At 41.7% G+C, this 24192-nt stretch overlaps 1 protein-coding gene across 5 annotated transcripts in view; it reads left to right on the top strand.

The window, feature by feature from the left end:
• The first annotated feature begins 6393 nt into the window (after positions 1-6393).
• The window catches only part of CPEB2 (cytoplasmic polyadenylation element binding protein 2), a 91778-nt gene continuing 73979 nt past the window's right edge, over positions 6394-24192 (top strand). For 2 of the 5 annotated variants that reach the window (XM_084626733.1, XM_084626731.1), the window contains exons 1-2: positions 6394-7876; positions 10803-11084. In XM_084626733.1, coding sequence (XP_084482859.1) covers positions 6722-7876; positions 10803-11084 — 1437 coding nt within the window. In that variant the 5' untranslated portion in view covers positions 6394-6721. Of the gene's footprint in view, positions 7877-8306; positions 8372-10802; positions 11094-24192 lie in introns of those variants that run through there. The other 3 variants (XM_084626732.1, XM_084626730.1, XM_084626734.1) reach the window with 2 other exon arrangements.

The following is a 24192-nucleotide window of genomic DNA, read 5'->3' as shown; positions in this document are numbered from 1 at the left end:
TTACCAATGCAAGAATTTGCTGTAAAAGTAACCTTTTTGCACAGAAGTGCAAGCAAAATCAGTTACCATTTTATGTGCCACCCATATTTAAAATTTTAAGTGTGATTTCCCAAGTAACTAATGAGAGGGATAAAACAATGTATGACAACTGTTGGTGAGTTATTTTCTTATTTATATGCAGTACTACTGCAGTATTTCAATTCTAGTACACATAATGAGGAAGCACTGATGTAATTCTGCATGTACACTAAAATCCACAGTGTCTACATTTTATTTATACCAGGTGTATTATTAATTAAATTTCCAGTAGTGCCAACTACTGGAAAAAGAGAGAGAGACACGAAGAGTTCCTGACTCAAAGAACTTAAAAGACAAAAACAAACTGTTCTGAGGCAGTTCCCATCTCAGCACAGTCCTTCACAACCCTCACTACTGAGCAGGGCTTCATAGCCTAGGAGGCAAGCAATGGTCATTCTTTCTTACCCCCTCCCCATTTTACAGATGGGATATGTTGTATTAATTTAGATGGAATGAACAGGTCCAAAGAGTCAAAGGTGTAAACAGGACCCTGGGACTATCACTGTCCAACATTAAAGAGTTGGAAACATGGAAATTGGAAACATGGAGTTGGAAATATGCTTTATGTACCCAATATACACATTATTTATAATTTTATTATGTACACCTCTATCTGATAGACACTATAGATGTACCATTTCTGGTACTGCTATCTCAAAGGCAGAGAACAAAAAGAGAGGGACTTGGCTTGATCATTTGTTTAGGACAACTGACACCTACTTTTATTGAGTGGTTTTATAATTGTCCAATTATTTATGGGTTTACATTTAACACTATTGTCACAGCCAATCCCAGTCAGGGACAAGAGCGATCAGTGTGTTTTAAGATCTCACTATCCAGCACATATCCCACAACTGGATTACATGCCCCGCAACCTCCATTGTGCATAAGTCACCCCCAGCCCACTTCTTAGGCTGTATCACAGGTTCAACCTGAACTCTAACATGAGCTGTCTAGGTCACAAGTCCCCAACTAGTTTCCTGTTTTGGGGCATGGAGAGAGGAGTGTGCAATGCCTGCACCCACCCAGGAAGATGCCTGCCCTTACCTTTCCTAGGGGCCTGTGCAATCTTCCCTCTCCTACAGTCACAGCACATTTAAGTTGAGTAGATGGGTCCCATTTTGAATTCTCACCACTCCAGGAGTGTAGAGATATGTTTGTAGAAGATTATAATTTAGATATGCTTCCTGATAAGAGACAGTATTATGAACTATTACAAAGCTCTGTCCTTGCCTCCATGGGTCCCGCGTTTCCTGGCGGATCTCGCTAGCTCAGAGGCTCACTGTGACCCTCCATATAACCCTTCTTTCACTAGAGAAAAGAGTCAAAGTCTACTGAGCCATTTTCATCACAAGCCAGCGAAGGGAGGTGAAGAGAAGTTATCTTTCCTTGCACAGTCTCTGTTGTCTCCCAGTCTCAGTGATTAATCAGGGGACAAAGGTGGGGGGGGGGGATGAGGGGAAGAGCCCAGGCCCACCCTCTACTCCAGGCTCCAGCCCAGGGATCCTAATAGTATCAGCTATGGTAGCTGACCTTTTAGAAACATGACATGTATAATCCCCTCAGCTACTTCCCCCACAGCAACCCTCACTTCCTCAAGCTCCACTTCACCCTTATCTCAGGACCTCCTTCCTTGTACCTGATATGGTGTGTACTACTCAGCCTCTCCAACAGCCTAATTTCCTTCTACAGCTCCTGACATGCACACCCACCTCACTAACTGGGAGGCTTTTAACTAGTTTCAGCCAGCCCCTGATAGGCTTCAGGTGTCCCAATCAACCTAGCCTTCTCCCTGCCTTCTGGAAAGTTCTTAATTGGCTCCAGGTGTCTTAATTGACCTGGAGCAGCTGCCATTTCACTTAACCTGGTACCAGGGATTTGTTTAGCCTGGAGCTAATATATCTATCTGCCACTACTTTTCTATCGCCATCTGGCCTTGCCCCGTCACAGAACATAGGAATTTGGAGATGTGTCCTGGAGGCAGGGATTGAGAACACCACATTGTGGTCAGCAGTTCACCAGAGACGCTCTCTAGTTTGTTTTATTCCTTTCTCATTCAGTGGTTTGTTATTTAATGAACCCCAAGATCATTACATGGTGTCAGAAGTGCTGAATGAGGAGGAAATGGCAGTGATTTTGAAGGTAACTCCTATATTTGCAACTGAAAGCAGAGATAAAGTGGGGCATGAGAGAATCATATGGAGCACCAGGCACAGGAGCTTTTGCATGTTTTTGGTGAGCACAATAGTAGTTGGGGGGGGGGGGAATAAAAATAAATGGTATTGGGGTTCAGAACAGGAGAAATCATGGTTTAAACATGGGAAGGTTTAAACTAATACAAGAACCAATGCTGAAGTTCTATGCATCAGGAAGACCTATTAAAATTTCAGCAGATGCTTCAGAGTCTGGGTTAGGTGCAGTGATTTTACAGAAATGTGAGGATTGTCGGCAACCAGTGGCATATACATCCAAATCGCTGACTGAGGCAGAAACCAGATTGAGAAGGAGCTTTTAGGAATATTGTTTACCTGGGAGAGATTCAATGAGTATATTATTTATGGCCGGAAGGTGGAAGTTGAAAAAGACCACAAGCCTCTGATAGTGCTAGTTAGCAAATGGCTAAATGACTACATCTTAAGGATGATGAAGGTGCAAAAGTATGATTTGGTTGTGACCAAAACGCCTTGTAAATTCATGATCACTGAAGATGCACTTTCCAGAGCAGTGGCTCCCACGACATCAGAGAAGACTTTAGAGACAGAGATGCAAGCCTATGTAGATTTGATTGTAAAGTCAATTCCCATAGTTACAGGAAACTGCAACAAATAAGAGAAGAAACAAAGAAAAATGAATCCTTGGGAATCCTTAAAGACGTGATAATTAAAGGGTGGCCTGAAGAAATAAGGAGTTGCTGTCCAAGTATGAGAGACTATTGGAACTGCAGACATGAACTTACGGTGATAGATGGGGTGATTTTCAAGGGCAGTAAGGTTGTAATTCCAATGAGCCTCCGGAAAGAAATGCTACAGAAGATCCACGAGGGTCATTTAAGAATTGAGAAGTACAAACAACGAGCATGAGAGGTGCTGTATTGGCCACAGATCAATCACAACACTGCTAATGTGGTAAGAAACTGCTTTTCATGTTTGAAATACATGCCATGCCAATAGAGAGAGCCACGGAGACATCATCCAGTTCCATAAAGGCCTTAGAAGGTCAACACTGACTTATTTACCTTGCAATCAAAGCATTATTTAATAGTCACAGCTTATTATTCTCTGAATCCAGAAATTTGCACGCTGCATGGTACTAATAGAAAGTCAGTGACAGCTGGCATGAAGGGAATCTTCTTCAGACATTGGAATTCCAGATGAAGTCTTTAGCAATAATGGGCTGCAATTTTCCAGTGCAGATTTTAGATAATTTTCCATAGTTTGCAAAAAGAAAAGGAGTACTTGTGGCACCTTAGAGACTAACCAATTTATTTGAGCATGAGCTTTCGTGAGCTACAGCTCACTTCATCGGATGCATACCGTGAGCTGTAGCTCACGAAAGCTCATGCTCAAATAAATTGGTTAGTCTCTAAGGTGCCACAAGTACTCCTTTTCTTTTTGCGAATACAGACTAACACGGCTGTTACTCTGAAACCTTTCCATAGTTTGGAATTTTCATTACAAAACTTCCAGTCCAAATTACCCCCAAATCAAATGGACCTGTGGAAAGGACTAAACAGACAGTAAAGAACCTTATGAAAAAGACTTTTGACAGTGGGGGTGATTTGTATAAAGTGTTACTGAAATACACCCCTGGAGAATGGCTTTTCTCCATCTCAGCCGTTAATGGGAAGAAGGATCAGACCTAATTACCATTTACTGATATTTACTGAAATCTCATAACAATGAAAGACTAAAGAAAATCAGAAGTGGAAGCAGAAATATTATTTTGACAAAAGGGCCCATGAACTCCTCTCTCTTAACCCAGGTGATAAGAGTGTGCCTGAGGAATCACCTCCAATACTTTGGAACACAGGGTACCATTAAAGAACAGCTGCATCCAAGGTTTTATGTAGTCCAGACAGACCAGGGGGACATATTTAGATGTAATCAAAGGGATCTACAAATAATCCCAAAAAGGTTCTACACATTGACAGTAGATATGGACTCTAGCATTTCCCATCAATGCACAAAGGAGAAAGGGTCAAGGCACAAGAGAACTCAGACTCTAAGATAAGGCAGTTTCTGAGATCAGAGCTGGAGATTAAACATCTTGAAAGACTCATAGAGACTTGCTAACCTGCCTGGAGACGGGAGGTTTGAGGAAAGTGAGTGGTAAAGACTCAGAGTGAAGTGCTGATAACCTCTCCTCTCTAGAGAGTTGACACATTAGGTTTATGGCAATGTACTACAGGGGTTGAAAATTGAATGCATGTGCTATTAGATAGCTGTTAGCTGTTTATATATATATATATATATATATATATGTATAAAAAAGTCAATTTTTTTCTTTAAGAGGGAAGACATAGAGAGATGTTTGTAGAAGATTGTAATTAGACACTCCCTCATAAGGGGCAGTATTATGAACATAGGAATTTGGAGAGTGGGGGAAGCAGGCGTTGGGAACACTGGATGCCTGTGGGCAGCAGTTCACCAGAGATGCTCTCTGGTTATTTTGATTAAAGTTTTAGTCCCTTCTCATTCACTGATTTGTTATTTAATGAACCCCTAGATCATTACAAGGAGGAATCGGGGTCACAGCCAAAAGCTTCTGGTAGAGTGACCAGATGTCTTGATTTTATAGGGACAGTCCCGATACTTGAGGCTTTTTCTTACATTGGTACCTTTTATCCCCCCACCCCAATTTTTCACACTTGCTCTCTGGTCACCCTAGCTTCTGGTGGCCTCCCAATCTCCTGCTCACCACTGCTTTAAAGCCACCGTAGGCTAACTGGGCTCATTCTGAATAGGCCCCAGGGGCCCAGCGCCCGCCTGCAAGGAGCCAGCCCAGGAAGCTCACGCGCTGATGAGGCTGAGCCGTCGGTGGCCACCAGAGACTGGACGAGTGCAGGGACGGCAGAGACAAGCTGCCCGAAAGCAAGGACTGAGGGGCGGGGGCACCCTAGGGCACTGGCAGCCGTAGCGAGGCTTTGCACAAGGCCCACAAGAGCGGGGGCGAGCAGAGCGTCACGCTTCCCAGGCTGGGCTCCCTCCCCGCAGCGTTGCCCCACCCACCTCCACGTCTCTCTCCTCCCAACCGGCTTCATTTTTCCCACGCCCAGCGGCGCTTGCGTCCTTGCCCCTCCTACAGCAGGCGGCTGCGTCAATGCAAATAAGCTCGGTAGGAGGGGTCTGGGAGGCGAGAGCAGTGACGACAGTTCTCTCCTTCCAGAGCCGGAGAAACAGTCCCTGGCAGAATCCACGGCAGTGGAAGAAACCATTTTTCAGCCTCTCCCACCCTGGCCGGGGGAAATCATCTCGCGTTTTGTTCCCCTCCGGCAAAATAGTTTCTTTAAGGAGCTGTATTCAAGTGTACATCTGCGGCCCACACAAATAAATATGTTCTTGGTTAAAGAAGCAGGCAGGTATACAGTGAATTACAATGTGGGGGAGGGATCGCATTTATCTACCCCTTATTGAAGTGGTAACGCCCGCCCTTTTGGTTGGTGCCGTCGCCCGCCCGGGCCTGCCCGTTCTCGCGCTCTGGCAGTTGGAGCAGCGCGAGAGCAGCCGGCACGACGGTACCGAACCCTCAGTGGAGCCGGCGATTAATGATTAACGAAGACTAGTAGCGTGCGCTCATGAATTAGTAATAAGGGGGCGGGACTCATGATTTATTAATGAGGTCCACCCGCCAGAAGGTGGGGATTGTGACGGGATCGTGACGAACGTTCCGGAGTTCTTAAGGGTGGTGCAGCCGGCTAGGAACCGGTACTGGGAGTGGGGGAGGGGGGAAGAGCTGTACCCAGCCTCAGAAACAGGCCTATTTGATGGACATGTAAGAGAGGACGGTGACAGCCTCTCTTCACTCAGTGCCCAAGCTAGGGACCCCCCCCGTCCCCGCCCCGCCCCGGGGATTATAGAGAGTGGCGGGTGACCGTTCGGGGTGCTGCTGATTATTATATGCAGGATTGTTAGAGGCGAAGGACTAGACTATAGGGATTTAGTTTGAGGCTCTTTTAACCCGATGAGGGGGAGTATATAATGTGGGAAAGTTTACCCCACAGTGGCGATTATTGTGGTTGGGAAAGAGGGATTTTATGCTGGAGGTGGAGGATTTTTTTTTAATCACGGGAGGGGTTTTTTACCCCATAAAGTGGCTTGTCAGATGCAGGGTTGTTCCTTCCCCCTGCAAGGGTGGGTATTTACCCCTACCCGGGGTCGGTGTGGGTAAGGGGCTTTCCTGAACGCGGGGCTCGCAGATCTTTAAGCCACTGCCTACAACGACTGGCAGCAGCAGCCCCCATCTACGGCTTGGTGTAGGAGGCGCTGCCTACACGAGTCCTTCTCCTCCCTGGCAGCAGCAGCGCCTCACTCCGTCCTGCCCCTCCTCACCCACCCGAACCGGTTCCTCCCTCAGCAGCGTGTCCGGTGTGTCGCCACCGCCCTCTCTGTTGCTGTCGGCGGCGGCTGCTGCGTAGCATCAAAACATGCAGGATGAGCTGCTCCTGGGGGTGACACAGCAGCAGCCAGGGAGCGAGAGGCTGGGCAGCGGCCCCGCAGCAGGACACCCCCCTCTCAGCCACCCCTCCTCTGACTTTAAACCCAGTCTCAGCCCCCACCACCAGGATTTAAACAAGCAGCAGCCGCCACCGCCCGCTCCTCAGCTGAGCCAGAAGAGGAAAGAGTTCAAGCAGCAGCAGCTCAGCAGCCCAGCCCAGCTCGGCAGCAGCCACCCCCTGACTAACCACCACCACCACCCCGACTATCATCGCCACCCCCTTCAGCAGCAGCACTTCAGCCACCCCGCTGACAAGTACCAGGAGCACAGGCAGCCGCGCCAGCTCCTCAGCGCTCACCCCCCGGAGCAGCCGCAGACAGGGGACTATCCGCCCTACCAGCCGCTCAGCCCAGCCGAGCAGAAGGGCGGCGCAGAGAGGGGGGGCTTAGAGCGGCTCCCCCCTTCCTGCCCGGGGGCACAGGCAGCAGCGGACCCCAATGTGGGGGTGGTTGTCTCCTGTGTGAATCCGCCTCCGTCTCCTCCTCACCTGCAGGCTACAGCCCAGTTGCCCCCCATGGAGTCCCCCCCGAACAGCCACTTGCTGGGCAGCCCCGGGACCCTCTTGCCCGGCGGGCTCGGCTCCGGCTTCAGCAGCCTGCAGAGCTCGGAGATCCCCAGCCCCCATCACCAGAGCGGGGGCGGCTCCTCCTCGGCGGCTTCCCCTCCTCCGCCGCCGCTGCCCGGCTTCGGCACCCCTTGGTCGGTGCAGACCTCGTCGCCACCTCCGCCGCAAACGCAGCAGCCTCCGGTCTCCAGCAGCAGCGGCGGCGGCGGGAGCCAGATCAGCGCGATGCCTCCGCCGAGCCCGGACTCCGAGACCAGCTTCTACCCGGGGATCCCGTCTTCGATCAACCCCGCTTTCTTCCAGAGCTTCTCGCCGGTGTCGCCTCACAACCCCTGCGCCGGGCCCTTCAGCAGCCCCTTCTCGGCCGCCGCCCCGCCGCCGCCGATGAATTTACCTCAGCAGCAGCAGCAGCAGCAGAACCGGAGATCCCCTGTGAGCCCCCAGCTCCAGCACCAACACCAGGCGGCGGCGGCCGCGGCCGCCTTCCTGCAGCAGAGGAACTCCTACAACCACCACCAGGTGCGGGGCCCGGGAGCTTCGGGGCGGCCGGCAGCGGGGAGTCCCTCCGCATGGGGGAGAGCGCTGGGGAAGCCACTCGGACCCTGGGAGTGGGGCGGGGGGGACGGGGACGGGGACCGGGACCTTCCCCCCGCCCCGAGCGGTGAAAGCAGCGGAGGTTTTATTTGAGGGCCCCCCCCCGGCTGAAGTTACCCGGCGGCAGGGACAGCACGGCTAGAGCCGGTTGGTGGAAGCAGGGCGGGGCTCCCACAGCCCAGGCTCGGTCTCGGTACTGCAGCGAGCGCCCTTTGGCGGAGCGGGGGGCCTCGGCCCCGTTTCTCTCCAGCTCTCTCCCGCTCCCTGCGCTGCAGAGCTCTCTCGGTGGGCGGAGGGGATCTGGACCCCGTTCCTCCGGCCGGGGCGGGAAGAGGTGTAAATTAATTCGGTTCGGGTTAGAGTTCTGTTGACTGCCCCTTTCTTCCCGACCCTCTGCCTCTTCTGCTCTGTAGGTGTCAGGTGAGAAAAAAGCGGATTAAGTAATACGACAGGCCCATTGATTCTTAGTGTCAGTTACGTCCCCCAGACTTTGATCGATACTTACTGGGTTGTTATAGCTGCCGTCTACAGGCGTCCTTTCCTTAGCTGTCAACAGTTTTTTGTTTAGTTTTGTTTGTAATTGCATCTGATACCACTAGTGAAAAGGTCACAATTTCAATGTGAAAAGGGACAGGTTTCCCTCCAGAAAACATGTTTGTTGACCTATGAGCCTCCCTGCTTTTTAAATCTACTTTAAAATTGAGAACATATAAATTGACTTGCATAGGCAGGTTTGGTGTTAAGTGAGCTTTTTGATTCATCTGAGAACTGCCAAGATGAATAACTTTTATTTAGAGTTACTTGTGTATGTGGCGATATAGGCAAACAGCAGCTTCACTACTGTATTTCAGATTGTCCCAATTCTCCTGCCTACAGCACCTACTAGTTTAATGGGTGGCATGGAATCCTCATCTCCTATTGGCTAAAAAGGTTGCTTTTCTTCCTGGTTCTGTATGTTGAGAATAAGATAACGTGTCATATTTTGTTCCATGGAGCTGTTCTGCTCTCTCCAGTTAACATATCGTACATAGTGTGTGACATTTGCACCATGTTAAGGTTTTTTAGGCCCTTCATGGCTGAGTGTACCATATAGGCCCCATAGTCAGATTAATTTCTGCTTAATTCTAGTATTAAACCGTGTGGCATTTTACCAGGTAGGTAAGATTGGGATTATATGAAGTAGTGTTTATTTTTTTGGTCATTGGCATTCAAAAATTGTATTATGAGAAAATGTATATTGTTTATATGTTCATCTGTGGTGAACATGTTTTTAACATGAATCTTATCACTTAGTTTGCTCTGTTTTTAAACAAATTCCAAAGCAATTAAGAGATAAGACAGCAGCTCTCTCTACCATTAAAATTTGTGAGGAAATCTTTTCACCTCTCACTTCCCTGGCCATAATCCAGTTATGACTTTATGTCAGTTGTAGGTAGTAAACCTAAAACAGTGATGTGAAAGCATAGTTAGCAAGATTAAAGACCTGTTTTCACACTTGACATTATCTCCAAAGTTTGTTTCTCAATAGAGTGCCTGCCTCCCCCAAAATTCCAACACAAAGCATTCAAGTTTTACAACATAATTATCTATAATTATATAGAACAGGGGTATCTATCTGTCTGAGTATCTGACCACAATGGCTTTAACATACTTTCAGGATTATTTTTAATTTTTATGTCTGTACAGGTCCATCAGTACTCATCATATTTAACCTTTTTTAGTATTTGTCATTAGAAGTACATTATCTTTGAGATAGAGGTGTTACATTTGGATTTCAGATTGGAATTGGATTTATAGACCCTCTATTTCATCAAAAAGTGTCTAAAAAAATCCTTTCCAAGAACAGTCAAGTTTTAAATACTTTTATTTTGCTAACTGGACAAACACAGCTCTTTATTATCACCACAGTTCAATGGGTCCACCTCTTAGTAGTATGACAACCATTTCAGTTCACACATTGGTTTTTAGAATAGATTATTATGTATTGAAGGCAGCAGTAGTGTTTTACCCATTTTCATCCTGAAAAGATCTTTACATTTTTTCTCTGGGGTTAGTCTGAATATGTAAATTTTATTTTGTATAATAGCAGTAAGTCCATTGGATATCAAAACAATCCCTTTCTGAAATAATCAAAAAGCCAGATTCCTCAGGCGGGGCAAAACACTTTTTTGGTTCGCTGACTTCTGCACAGCTATGCCAGTTTACACCAGCTGAGGATCTGGTCTAGTTTGTTAGACCAGAAGTTCAAGCTGTAGCCTTTAAAGGCTATTATAATACATTTATATTTTTAGATACACATCCAGGATAGTTACTTTGAACAAATAATTTTGGGTTATCCAGATAGTCTGTGGGATAATCAGTCTTTGTCTTTGTTACTTGAAAACATTTTCCTCTTTATGTAATATTTTAGAATGACCTATGAATTTTTTTTATCCTGCTACTCACTACTTTCTCCTTTACTCACAAAAAAAACCAAACAAGTGACCTTCATGAAACCATCTAATGCTAGTCTACAGAGACATATCAAAGGGGCCTGCCTATGTGACAGATTAGTTATGTAATGAAAGTGTGGCAGCTTTTATTGTATTTAAATAACTGTAGGAATGTTCTACCAAGAAATGACTGAAAATCCTAATTTATCGTTTTGGCAAATCAGTTATTTTGGTAAAGCAGTCTTGTTTTATGGTTACTTGTATTCAGTTTTCTCCTTTGCCATGGATGTCAGTTTATAGGCAAATGGGAACTCCCAGTTTTTGTACTCTTTACAAAAGCCATCTGAGCGTTTTTTGAGGTAACAAGCAAACTAGGAATGTTTCCCAAAAAAAAAACTAATCAAATCTTTTTTTTTTAGCCTCTTCTGAAGCAGTCGCCCTGGAGCAACCATCAGAGTAGTGGCTGGAGCACAGGAAATATGTCCTGGGGAGGAATGCATGGCAGAGACCATCGTAGAACTGGAAACATGGGAATTCCAGGAACTATGAACCAAATTTCTCCTTTGAAGAAGCCCTTTTCTGGTAATGTCATAGCTCCCCCTAAATTTACTCGCTCTACTCCATCGCTGACACCAAAATCATGGATTGAAGATAATGTTTTCCGAACTGACAACAACAGTAATACTCTCTTACCCTTACAGGTAAGAATGGTATGTAACTGGAAACATCTTAATATTTGTCTTTAATTTTGTCTAGCATTGCAAATAGATCTGTTTAACATATTAAGTGATACTGACAACGTTCATGGTGATTTTTGTGAAAAAGTTGTACCTTCTGTTGTTACAAGTGTATTGAAAGTGACAATTAACCAAAATATTTTCCAGTTTATATAAAATGCCAGCAGTAGCCAGAATTATTGCTTACTGACTACATGAGGAAAAAAGGAGGAAACTGAAACAACTCTTGCACAGCAACAAGGGAGCAGAAATGCTTTTTAAACTATCAGAGAGCATTTTTAACATTTGTCAATTTAAAACACTCAAGGCTCCTTTTAAATCTGGGCTGCTTTTATCCCTTAGTTTTTAATGTAGATTAATTTTAGATCTTATCAAACTGTTCTTGTGGACAAGCCTTTTTATACTGTATTTGTGGACAGCTCCGACTCTTTTTTTTTAAATTCACCTTTTCATCTTATTAGCATCCTTGCCAATGCCACTCTGTATATGGGTTTTAGTTTTCCCCTATTGGCAGCTTCTTGAGGGATGTCCATAGTTATTTAATGACTGGACCATAGAAGCCCTTTGATTTAGAGATGTTAAATGCGAAGAGGAAGAATGGTCTTGGACTGAGGGGATCTGGGTTCAATTTTTGCATCAGACTTCCTATGTATCTTTAGGCCAGTCATCTAATCTCTATGCCTCAGGTTCCTGTCTGTAAAATGGAGATATTTTTTTTCTTGAGCCTCCGTCAGGTCTTGTCTAGTTAGTTTGTAAATTCTTGGGGGCAAGGACTGTCGCTTGCTATCAGGCTCCAACCTCAGTTGGTGATATAGCAGCTTATGCATTTACTTTTTTGTTTCAAGGAATCTACATTTAAGATAATCCTTCTACTTTAGAAACTAGCCATTCCAAGTAAGCAGCAGATTACTTTAAGAATAATTCTCTATTTTACACCTTCTTTAGGTCTTCTTTAACTTTAGTACTTTGTCTTGACTTGGGCTTGTAATTTGGGCTAGTATATTAACAAAATAAGGTAACCTGCAGGAAAGAGTAGTTACAATACTTGTTATTCCCTGCATAGGACTGTCATGCTCTTTTATTTAGAATGTATTTATTCTAAACTAGGTCTTATTTTGTCACAATTTTGATCGCTCAACTTTGAACAGTTGCATTTGTGTCAAAAAGCAGATTAATTTTAGTGTAGCTGTGATAATAGCAAAAAATTCAGTCTGGGATTTTTACATAGATCTCCTGGTTTTTGTCATTTTGGCGGTGAGTGGATTTCCTATTGGCTCAACAAGCCATATACCTCTACTTACAAATGGGGCCTGATAGTTACAATACTGGACTTAGTGCCACTATTGATTTCATATGCTTCTGAAGTTTGCTGGGATTGCATCCAATAATGCATTTCTTTTATGGGAAATCCTGCTATCATCCTCTAAAGTCCTATCTCATTGAATAGGCTTGCTGACTGGGCTTAAACAGCAGGGTTTGTATAATTTTCTTGTAGCTTGTTTGGGTGGGATGATGGAAAGGATGCCACTTCTATACCAAACTACAACTTGACTCATTAAAGATAGAGTTTAAAGTTGCCAGCTTGAGATAGCTGGTGCTCTGCAGTGGAAATATCTTTAAAAACCCCATTCTGAAGTAGACACCTGTAAAATAATCAATTTCATGATTTGGGTTAGGAATATTAGTGTTGTATTGATCTGTTTGAACAGCATTGCCACAATATGTTAGAGTGCGTATCCTGCCAAGCACAACAAACTTGCATATACTTCAAATATAATTCAATATGTCTAATAAGTGTGTGTGTGTGTGTGTGTGTGTGTATATGTGTATATGTATAGCTTACTGAAACTATTAGAGGAAGTCCTCTAATATAAAGCAGCTTGTTTTCAGATCTAAACAAAGTTTGTTTGTTTGTTTTTACTCATAGCATATAGAAAGCTAATAAAACTTCTATTAACTTAAACAATCATAGGTAGCAGAGTAGAGAAAAGTGTCTGAAGTTCAACCATATTTATAATAATTTGTGCTGATGTTTTTGTTCTTGGTGTTCATAACTTCAAAGCAGAATTATAGACGTACTTAAATACAGCACCTACAATTGAACTGGCTGCTGAACTGCTTTATGATAGACAAAGAATTTTGTTTTGTCCAGTAATAAACTAGTGTTTAAATCTCACTTGTTTGCTTTTATAAGAATAGTCAAAGGACAGAGTGTGATCTGAACTCTTTCAGTGTTAACCACTTTTATTGCAGAAACATTAAATAGATGTTTTCTATATCCTTATTAAGATGCATTGAATTACTGTGTTCATAATTTTCAATTTTTATTAAATTCTGCCCTACATGGGGTCACTTCCCCACTACGTTGTCTGATGCATGGATTTTAGGCATCATAATGAAATGGTTAAAAAGAAGCTGAACTTCAGTTTAGTTAGAACTGGTGATGGTGATGCTATCTAGGCTTGTGCTGGCAGTTGTGACACAGTCAAATATCAGTCTACTTAATTTGTACTGTGCTTGCCTCGTTCCATAAAAGGTTGAGGTATTCAGGTTGATGATTCTTAAAGATACAGTATCAGTTTTAGCAGATGCTGAATCAGTGCTTTTATATTACTAAATTTATGCCATCTGCTAAACGTAACTATATTGAACAGACGTATAAAACCTGCCTGTAGTCCTCCTAACCAATGTTTCTCAATCTTAGTAAAGACTCTTGTTGCCCATGTTCTCCCGCATTTACAATTTGCAGACCTTTTTCACTACTATTTGTGATCACAACACCGTGTCGCAACTACTAAAATAGTTTATATAGAAATAGTTAAAATACATGTTTACATCTTGCTTTTAGATATAAACATGATTATGAGCCAGCACCATGAGATTTGCTCGCTCATTGCAGACCACTAGTGGATCACAGGTTGGAAGTCACTTTTGTAAAGAATTTTCAGGCCTTGTTTACAGTGGAGACTTGCTATAATTGTAGCCATCGGTGTGCCGTAGCCCATGTAGCTGCACTTGTGCAAACCACTAGCGTAGACCAGATAAGTCACAATTTGAACAGTTGCAACTTATTCCTTATCTGAAACTTTGCTTTATTCTCAGAGTCTCCACTGGTGCAGCTACACTGGTGGCTGAGATAAGAGCATGTCTCCAGTGTACACAAGGTCAGGGAGTTGATGATATTTCTAATACATAATATTGCTTGGTATTGAGTATCTGTTCAGTTAACAGTATATATTAATGACTATTAAAATGTTATGTTTTGATCATGTAGCTTACAAAAAGGAGGGGAATGAAGACCAAACTTTTTCACTGTTGGTATTCTTTAAGTATAAGACTGAGGCATAAGTTTCCTATGTGCACAAACTGGATAGAACTTCATTGACTGCAGTGAAGTTGAATTCACTAATGGTGAATTGCATCGCTAAGATAGGATTTTGAAAAGTGCTTAATTTTGGCCTAACTACTCACATTAGCCTTAGAGGTAACACTCCAGTGGTAAAGTTAGGCCATCATTGAGCGCTTTTGACAATCCCACCTTTTGGCCTGCTCTGCACTACAGCAGTACAGCTATGGTACTGCAGTTGTGCCACTGTGGGGTGGATACTTCCTAGATTGATGGAAGAGGGCTTTCTATTGATGTAGGTAATCTACCTCTCCAAGAGGCAGTAGCTAGGTCAATGAAAGAATTTTTCCATCAGCCTAGCTGCATCTGTGGTGGAGGTTAGATCGACCCAACTGTCGTGCAGGGTGTGAAATCTTTCATGGCCCTGAGCAGTGTAGTTAGGTTGATCTAATATTTTAGTGTAGACCAGACCTTAAGTTTTACTGGCATAACTATGGCTCTAAGGGGTGTAATTTTTTGCTCTTACACTGGCAAAATTATGCTGGTAAAAGCCCTAGCCTAGATACAGTTATACTGGTATAAGGCACATTATACCGCCATAGTTTATTTTACTTTGACAAACCAGAATAAGCTATACCAGTAAAACTCCTCTACATTGGGGTTTTTGTAGCTTTAAGTATTGTTTACTGGTATAGTTAAAAAAGAGAAACTTAAATATAAACAAGGCCTTCATGTTTATAATTTTCTATCTGAATATCGATAGTACATTATTTTATTTCTAATCTCTTAAAAAACCTTTTTACAAACATTTTTTTAAACTAGTGTAGTACTTGTTCTTAAAAGGTCAATAGTGTTTGTCTGTATGCTCTTGGAAAGAACAAATGTAAATAAAACTTCATTCTGCCAAAATGAATCTGAATTCTGTTCCTGTATCTTTGAGTTCAGGAAATACATTGCGTGTCTGGGTGTCTTTCACATTGATTTGTCCTTCCTGTTTGTTTGGACTGTGCATAGAGTGTCAGTTGTCCTTGAAGCTGAGCTGTGTTATTCACTACTGAAACCTATTGCTGTAATTTGGGATTCTGTACAGTAAGATATAACCTAAATAACTGCAGATACTTCTTCTGGTTGCCTTGGTTGTCAGTCTTTTTTTTTTTTTAATTCAGAGTCTAAAATGTCAAATATTCAGTGAAATAAAGCACAGTTTCAGGTGTTTTCAGCTAAGTTTGAGTTGTTCTTCACACCAGATATTAAAATATTGTTTTAATATTCTAGAGACAGAATAATTTATCAGTTTGTTCAAGTAACTTAATTTTGGATTCTCAAGATATCAGTTTTTCAATATTTGTAATTGATAATATTTGATAAAATCCATGTTAAAAGTGCTGAGCACCTAGCAGCTCTCATGAAAGTCTGTGGGAGAGTTAAAATTTCAGCACTTTTAGAATTCAGGTAGCTTATTTAGGTGTTTAAAACATGGATTTAGGAGCCCAGCTTTAGGCAGTTATTTTTTTTGAGAAAAGTTGCCTTCATTCAGATTGTACTGCGCTTTAGATCAGTTACCTGGGCCTAGTGCATTTAGGCCCCAATCTTTTGCAGATGGACTGCTGCCCTGTAAGGAGAACCCTTCGCTGCAGCTCTGCTTGATGCAGCAGTCCACCTACAAGCTGTCAATTTCAGGATCAAGGCCTTTGAATGGACAATATTTTTAATTTTAAACTTGCATATAGATGTTCAGAATACTGAACAAAATCAATGGACCGAGTCTGTTAGACTTAAAGCCACAAATGTATTAACAAGTTTTTGCTGAACTAAAATACCTATGTTGTTTAACTTACGCAGTTTATAAAATATTGGAAGAATATATTTAAACCAAATCCTTTGTTTTATTAACATATATGCAAGAACTTATGTAAGGGCTATCTTTTGTTGCACAGCAAAATGTTTGTCAACCAGGCTAATGGAGCAATACTGTATACATTATGACAGGTTTCAGAGTAACAGCCATGTTAGTCTGTATTCGCAAAAGGAGAAGGAGTACTTGTGGCACCTTAGAGACTAACAAATTTATTTGAGCATAAGCTTTCGTGAGCTACAGCTCACTTCATCGGCTGCATGAATGCATGTATGCAACCGATGAAGTGAGCTATAGCTCACGAAAGCTTATGCTCAAATAAATTTGTTAGTCTCTAAGGTGCCACAAGTACTTCTTTTCTTTTTGTGTATACATTATAATTCTAGTTACCGAAGAGTTAGCAATAAAAGAAGTTTTATATTGTCCAACCGATCTCATTGCCAAACCATAATTGTTCTCTGAGATTATGAGCTTTTTCAGGTTTAAATAACTAGATTTTACTGCCGCATTTGAAAGACTATTTTATAGGTGATGGTTAGAAAACTTTTCCTGATGATGATCGGTCTAAATTTTGCTTTTCTCAGTTTCAAACAACTATTCTTAGTTATTTTTTTAAACCCCTGAACAACTTCCCCCTTCATGCTGAGACCCTCCAAATGTCTAGTTTGTTGTCCTTTTTAGTTATTTTGACCACGCAATGCATACATAGGTTTTTTTTTTTAGGCTTTCCTCATGCGTCAATCCTGCCAAGTCTTTAATCATCTTTGTAGTCTGTCTGGATTGCTTCCAGTGTTTCAAAGTCTTTTCTTAACCTGGACCACTTGGGGGTGGATGCAGTGAATGCTATATGTCTGCATAGGTAAATATTTCAGCAAAAATGACTTGTATAGTTGGGTAGCAGAACTGTCATGTTGTTGTTGGACCTTTTCTGTAAATATATGCAGTAATGCGATCTTAACTTGAAAACATGTTTGGTGTTCTCAGGATGACTGCCCCTAGATATCTGCTAAATGTTACATTTGTTAGCTACTTTATGTGGTGTGGGTAGTGGTAACCTACTTTCCTTCCTGAGGTAATTTTTTGTTTCTACTTTTTTGTAAGCCTTCTGTCCAATTTCCATAAAGCTAAACTGTAATGAGCCATAGGCTTTACAGTTGCAGTTTCTTGGTATGTATTGAAAAGCTATTTTATGGATCCTTAATGTCTTTAAGTCTTCAATTATTTTTATTTTTCTAGTTTAGGATATACATTTGATGTTTTTATAATATATGCTTAACTGATAAGATTATGATGGGAAGCCCTCTACCAATGTACATGTATAGAAATACTTTCCTAAAAATGTACTGTTTGTAAGTTGGACATTTCACTTTATTGATAATCACCCATTGTATTCAAGCTTTAACAGAATGTAATAGAAACATACATACGGTTTATTGGAAGTCACTAATTATTTTGTGTATAGAAACTAAGATCTTTTTGAGCTTTAAGCTGGTTAGGAAGAGGATGAAACAGATGGGACAAGGTTAGCTTAAAATAATCATTTAAATTAATGTTTTTGGTGTAGCAAGAGTTGAATTCACTGTAAAATCTTGCTCTTCACCAAAAGATCTTATTCTTAATATAATGAAAAAGACAATGATCTTATGTTTGCTTTATTATGAAGCAGATCATGGTAGGCTTCCTCAGAACGTCAAGATTTGTTTGAATAAGGTTTTCTGAAAGGATTTTTGTATTTTAGTGTACTTTTAACTCATTTGAAATGGCTCTAGAAAAAAGAGGGTTTAAATTATATATGATAACATGAGAACTCCACATCTCTTCCACCCATTTTTTAAATGATTTGGAGAATTCTAGGACAAAATTGCAAATGTGATGGTGTACATAGCATTTTCCTAGCATCAGTTCTTACCAGTTTTGCTGGTGCTAGTGGGAACGTATCAGAAATTGAAAGGAATAGAGGCCCTTGTTTTGAAGTTGTGTATTATTTGGGAATCAAATATGGTCCTTCACTTCCTGGACCATTAGTGATATGACAGGCAGCACACTGCCTCCAAAGTAAGGTTGCACATTATGCTAGCAGTATTATATGAGTGACTGAAGAAAGGGTCTTGTTTAACTCCACTCTAGAAGTAGTAACATTCAGATCTCTTCAGCCAGGAAGACCACACCGAAACATTCTTTTTAAATGTGAGAAGTTGGAGGAAACTAAGAGGTAAACAAACTATGAAAGAGAGATTAGTAGAAATAGGGTTGAGTTTGTTAGAATCAATAAATACATGAAATCCAAGGGGTAGGTAAAAATGAAGTGGCTAACTTGTATATGCTTTTTCAGTTAGTAGTGAAATTGGTGCCTTAGAAAGCATAAAGTCCTGTCCCCCTAACTTTAGATCTATTGAAAAATTTAACCCCTGAAAATGTATTCTGTTAGTGTACTACTTTGCGCTAAGTTGACCGACAGGACTTCCAGTGACATATTGCATCTGATGGTTAGAATAATTAATGCTTCTATGACAGGTTTCAGAATGGTAGCCGTGTTAGTCTGTATCAGCAAAAAAAAAACAAAAACAAAAATGAGCAGTACTTGTGGCACCTTAGTCTAACAAATTTATTTGGGCATAAGCTTTAGTGGTCTAAAACCCACTTCTTCGGATGCATGCAGTGGAAAATACAGTAGGGAGATATAATATACACAGAGAACATGAAAAAATGGGTGTCACCATACCAACTGTAACAAGACCAATCAATTAAGGTGGGCTATTATCAGCAGGAGGGGGGAAAAAAAACTTTTATAGTGATAATCAGAATGGCTCATTTCAAACAGTTGACAAGAAGGTGTGAATAACAGTGTCTGTATGGGGGGGAAATTAGCATGGGGAAATAGTTTTTAGTTTGTGTAATGACCCATACATTCCCGGTCTTTATTCAAGCCTAATTTAATGGTGTCCAGTTTGCAAATTAATTCCAGTTCTGCAGTTTCTCATTGGAGTCTGTTTGTTTTTGAAGGGTTTGTTTTTTTTTTGTTGGAGATTTGAGACTTTTAGGCCTAAAGAAAAGGAGTACTAGTGGCACCTTAGATTAACCAATAGGTCTGAAATTGAGTGACCAGAGAGGTTGAAGTGTTTTCATAGATTCATAGATATTTAGGTCAGAAGGGACCATTATGATCATCTAGTCTGACCTCCTGCACAATGCAGGCCACAGAATTTCACCCACCACTCCTAAAAAAGACTTCACACCTATATCTGTGCTATTGAAGTCCTCAAATTGTAGTTTGAAGACCTCAAGGAGCAGAGAATCCTCCAGCAAGTGACCCGTGCCCCATGCTACAGAGGAAGGCGAAAAACCTCCAGGGCCTTCCAATCTGCCCTGGAGGAAAATTCCTTCCCGACCCCAAATATGGCAATCAGCTAAACCCTGAGCATATGGGCAAGATTCATCAGCCAGATACTACAGAAAATTCTTTCCCGGGTAACTTGGATCTTACCCCATCTAAAAACCCATCACAGGCCATTGGGCCTATTTACCATGAATATTTAATTACCAAAACCATGTTATCCCATCATACCATCTCCTCCATAAACTTATCGAGTTTAATCTTAAAGCAAGATAGATCTTTTGCCCCCACTACTTCCCTCGGAAGGCTATTCCAAAACTTCACTCCTCTGATGGTTAGAAACCTTCGTCTAATTTCTAATCTAAATTTCCTAGTGGCCAGTTTATATCCATTTGTTCTTGTGTCCACATTGGTACTGAGTTTAAATAATTCCTCTCCCTCTCTGGTATTTATCCCTCTGATATATTTATAGAGAGCAATCATATCTCCCCTCAACCTTCTTTTAGTTAGGCTAAACAAGCCAAGCTCCCTGAGTCTCCTTTCATAAGACAAGTTTTCCATTCCTCTGATCATCCTAGTAGCCCTTCTCTGTACCTGTTCCAGTTTGAATTCATCCTTCTTAAACATGGGAGACCAGAACTGCACACAGTATTCCAGGTGAGGTCTCACCAGTGCCTTATATAACGGTACTAAAACCTCCTTATCCCTACTGGAAATACCTCTCCTGATGCATCCCAAGACGACATTAGCTTTTTTCACAGCCATATCACATTGGCAGCTCATAGTCATCCTATGATCAACCAATACTCCAAGGTCCTTTTCCTCTTCCGTTACTTCTAGTTGATGCGTCCCTAGCTTATAACTAAAATTCTTGTTATTAATCCCTAAATGCATGACCTTACACTTCTCACTATTAAATTTCATCCTATTCCTATTACTCCAGTTTACAAGGTCATCCAGATCCTCCTGTAGGGTATCCCTGTCCTTCTCTAAATTAGCAATACCTCCCAGCTTTGTATCATCTGCAAACTTTATTAGCACACTCCCACTTTTTGTGCCCAACTGGTTTTTGAATGTTGTTATTCTTGACAAATGATTTGTGTGCATTTATTCTTTTGCGTAGAGATTGTCTGGTTTGGCCAATGTACATGGGAGAGGGGCATTGTTGGCACATGATGGCCTACATCACATTGGTAGATGTGCAGGTGAATGAGCCTCTTATGGTGTGGCTGATGTGATTAGGTCCTGTGATGGTGTCCTTTGAATAGATATGTGGACAGAGTTGGCAATGGGCTTTGTTGCAAGGATAGGTTCCTGGGTTAGTGTTTTTGGTGTGTGGTTGCTGGTGAGTATTCAACTGTTTGAAATGAGCCCTCCTGATTATCACTACAAAAGTTTTTTTTTTTCCTGCTGATAATAGCCCACCTTAATTGATTGGTCTCATTACAGTTGGTATGGCAATACCCATTTTTTCATGTTCTCTGTGTGTATATATATCTTCCTACTGTATTTTCCACTACATGCATCCGATGAAGTGGGTTTTAGCCCACGAAAGCTTATGCCCAAATACATTGGTTATTCTCTAAGATGCCACAAGTACTCCTCATTTTTTTTGTTGATGCTTCGGCTGTGTGAAACACTTGTAAACATTGCTTCTGAAAAGTCAGCTGACAGATCAAGTTTTCTCTAAAATATTTTCCTTATTGTAAGAGTCTTAAAATGAACGAAATTATAGCTTGTAGGGGAATTGAGGGTATCTTTGAGACTAAGTAGATTTGTTGTAAACTTTCAGTTTCAGTTCATTGTGTTGTATTTTGAAACTGCAAAACTATTGAAGCACCAGAAGATTAGATCAAGCAGGATTCAAGCTCTTCTGTATTCAAAACAATGAAAAGCTAATAAGAGAATCTGGCAACTAATTCACTGTGCAATTTTTTTGTAATACAAGAAACTCATTATAATGCTCATGAAAAATTCTTGGCCACCCAAAGTAGATTATGTAATTCTTTTATTGGCCCAACTTATGTTGGTGGAAGGTACAAGCTTTTGAGAGATCTTCTTCAGGACTGGGGAAGGAAGCAGAGTGTCTGAGCTAAATACAAATTGGGGCAGATTGACTGACTCCTAAGGGATAACACACAGTAGGTGGTCACTTGAAGTGGGTAACTGAGTGATAGATTGTTATGCATCAGGGGTTAAAATTGGGCAATTAAAGGTAGCAGGAGGTGTGGGGGGTTACAGATCGTTGTAATGAGCCATAAAACCAATGTCCCCTTTGAGTCAGTGGTTTTTGGTGCCTAGCAGTTATGAATGTATGTTCCCAGGATCACCTTTTGAAGGTGTTGTGCAAGTTTCCTTGGAGGATGAGTATAGAAAGATCAGATATAAAGTGATTGCTTTGTGAAAAGTATTCTCCAGTGGGTGATATGGTGTTTTTGTGTGTTATCATTTTCCTGTGTGAATTCATTTGTCGGGACATTTAATGCACTTGATGAGGTATACCACAAGTTGTGATAAGCATATGTAGGACCCATGAATCTTGAAAGGTGTGTTGTGGCAGGGTATTGATCATTTTAGCAGTGGAGATGTGTTTGCAGATTTTTTTCATCTGTTGTTCTGGCAGGGTCTGGTGCCACTTGGAGTTGGTGGTGTGGTCTGTGGGAAGCTTGTATCTGATGATAACCTTGGTGAGGGTGGTTTGAAGGCCAGTAGAGGGGGTTTGGGAAAGATTTCTTTCAGAATGTAATTCCCATCAAATATGGATTGTAATTGTTTGATTCCCCCATACGGGTTCCAGTGTGAGGTGATAGTGACTATTGGGGTGTGCTGTCGATGCGTTTTTCTTTTCTGTATTGAAGTAGGCTTTTCGAGGGTATTTGCATGGCCCATTCCATGATGCAATCTACTTCCCTGGTGAAGAAAAATTTGTTAGTCTCTAAGGTGCCACAAGTACTCCTTTTCTTTTCTCTGGTGGAGTGTCCTGGTTTAGTGAAGATGGCTTTAAGAGTGTTCAGATGTGTATCCTGGACTTTCTCTTCAGAGCAAATACTGAGAATTAAGAGTGCATGTCTGTAGATAAAAGTTTTTGGTATGTCCTGGGGTGGCGGTAAATGTGGTGATTGGTGGGTTCTTGATATGGTTGTTAGTAGGGTTCCATTGTTTAAGCTAATTGTGATGTCCAAGAAATTGATACTGGTGTGGCAGTGTTCTAGATAGTTTGATGGAAGGGTGGTAATAGTTGAAGTTGTGATAGAAATCTATGAAAGAGCTTAGGTCTTCTGTCAAGAGGATGAAAACAACATTGATGCAGGTGTATTGCTGCTTTCGTGGTACATTTTTCCAGAACTTCTTTTCTAATTCTTGTATAATTATCAGCTGCTTGAGAGTCTCAATAGTATATTAGTGTTCAAACGAACGTATTCTGCCATTCTCTACAAGCACAGTATTGTTTACTCCATTTTATTCTCTGTTGATCAGTCTGTTAGCCTCAAGGTCACCTTTGACAAAGTTTTTTACAAAAACGTGAGGCTAACACAAAGTATTATACTTGCAAGGTATCATTCTCTCCATATGACTGATTCAGTCTGTATTGTCACTACTTCAGCAAATTGATGAATGGATACACGAAGATTTGTAACGAGTCACGTAACTAAGCTGAACTTGTGTTAGTGGTCAGAACAATCCCCTTTCAAAGAGCTAGTTGTGACCTTTCCTTCTGGACATCGAGCTTAATGTGGTGACGTACACACAGGCTTCTTATAGCAACACTTTTTGGTGTTCCCTTAGAAAGCAAAGGCCTACACTTGATACCTGCACTCTGTAATGCTGCATTGGCTGCCTATTTAGGGAGTATGCTTCAAACTTTTACTCCAATAGTTCTTACTTGAACAAAGACTTAAAATTGGGCTCCGTACCCAAAGAAATTTCTACTTTTCTTGGGATCGTTAAGTTTGGGCTAGCTGATTACACTGTATAGTTGAGTGTATGGCTAGGAGTGGTCTGTCAATTTTGAATGCTTACTCCCTAGATGTCTGCCAAAGCTCATTGGTTGCATCTTTCAAGGCAAGGCTAAAGGCTTGTGTATTTTGTAGGCTTTATTATGGTGTAGTAGGTTAGGATTTGGCCAGATTAGATATCTAGCTATTTATTTTGGTGCACTAGCTAGTGTTGTATGTTTTTTGTGCAGTGTTGAGATGCTTTTTGCTTTCAAGTGTTTTAAAAATGAATGATAAACATTTCAAGACCACACTGTGGCTGGTCTTGCTCAGGGGCATAGTGGACGCTGTGGTACAACGGTCCTTTCGTCCTTCCTTCCACACTTTTTAAACTTCCTTGCAGGGGCAAGACATGCTTAGGGTAGGTACTTAAAAGGGAGTGATATAAGGATAGGACTGTGACCCCTGTATATTCACCATTGGATATGTTTACAAAGGGGATCCCAAGGGTAGTAGACCCCTATTCTACAGTATTCTTTCCTATCTTCCTCAGGGGACTTCCAGTCAAGTCAGTCAGAATTCCTTCTGGGATTAACATCTTT

Source organism: Lepidochelys olivacea, assembly GCF_965140295.1.
Source record: "Lepidochelys olivacea isolate rLepOli2 genome assembly, chromosome: 4".
NCBI lineage: Eukaryota > Metazoa > Chordata > Testudines > Cheloniidae > Lepidochelys > Lepidochelys olivacea.
The sequence above is the reverse complement of the archived record's forward strand: the minus strand, read 5'-3'. Positions and strand labels throughout refer to the sequence as shown.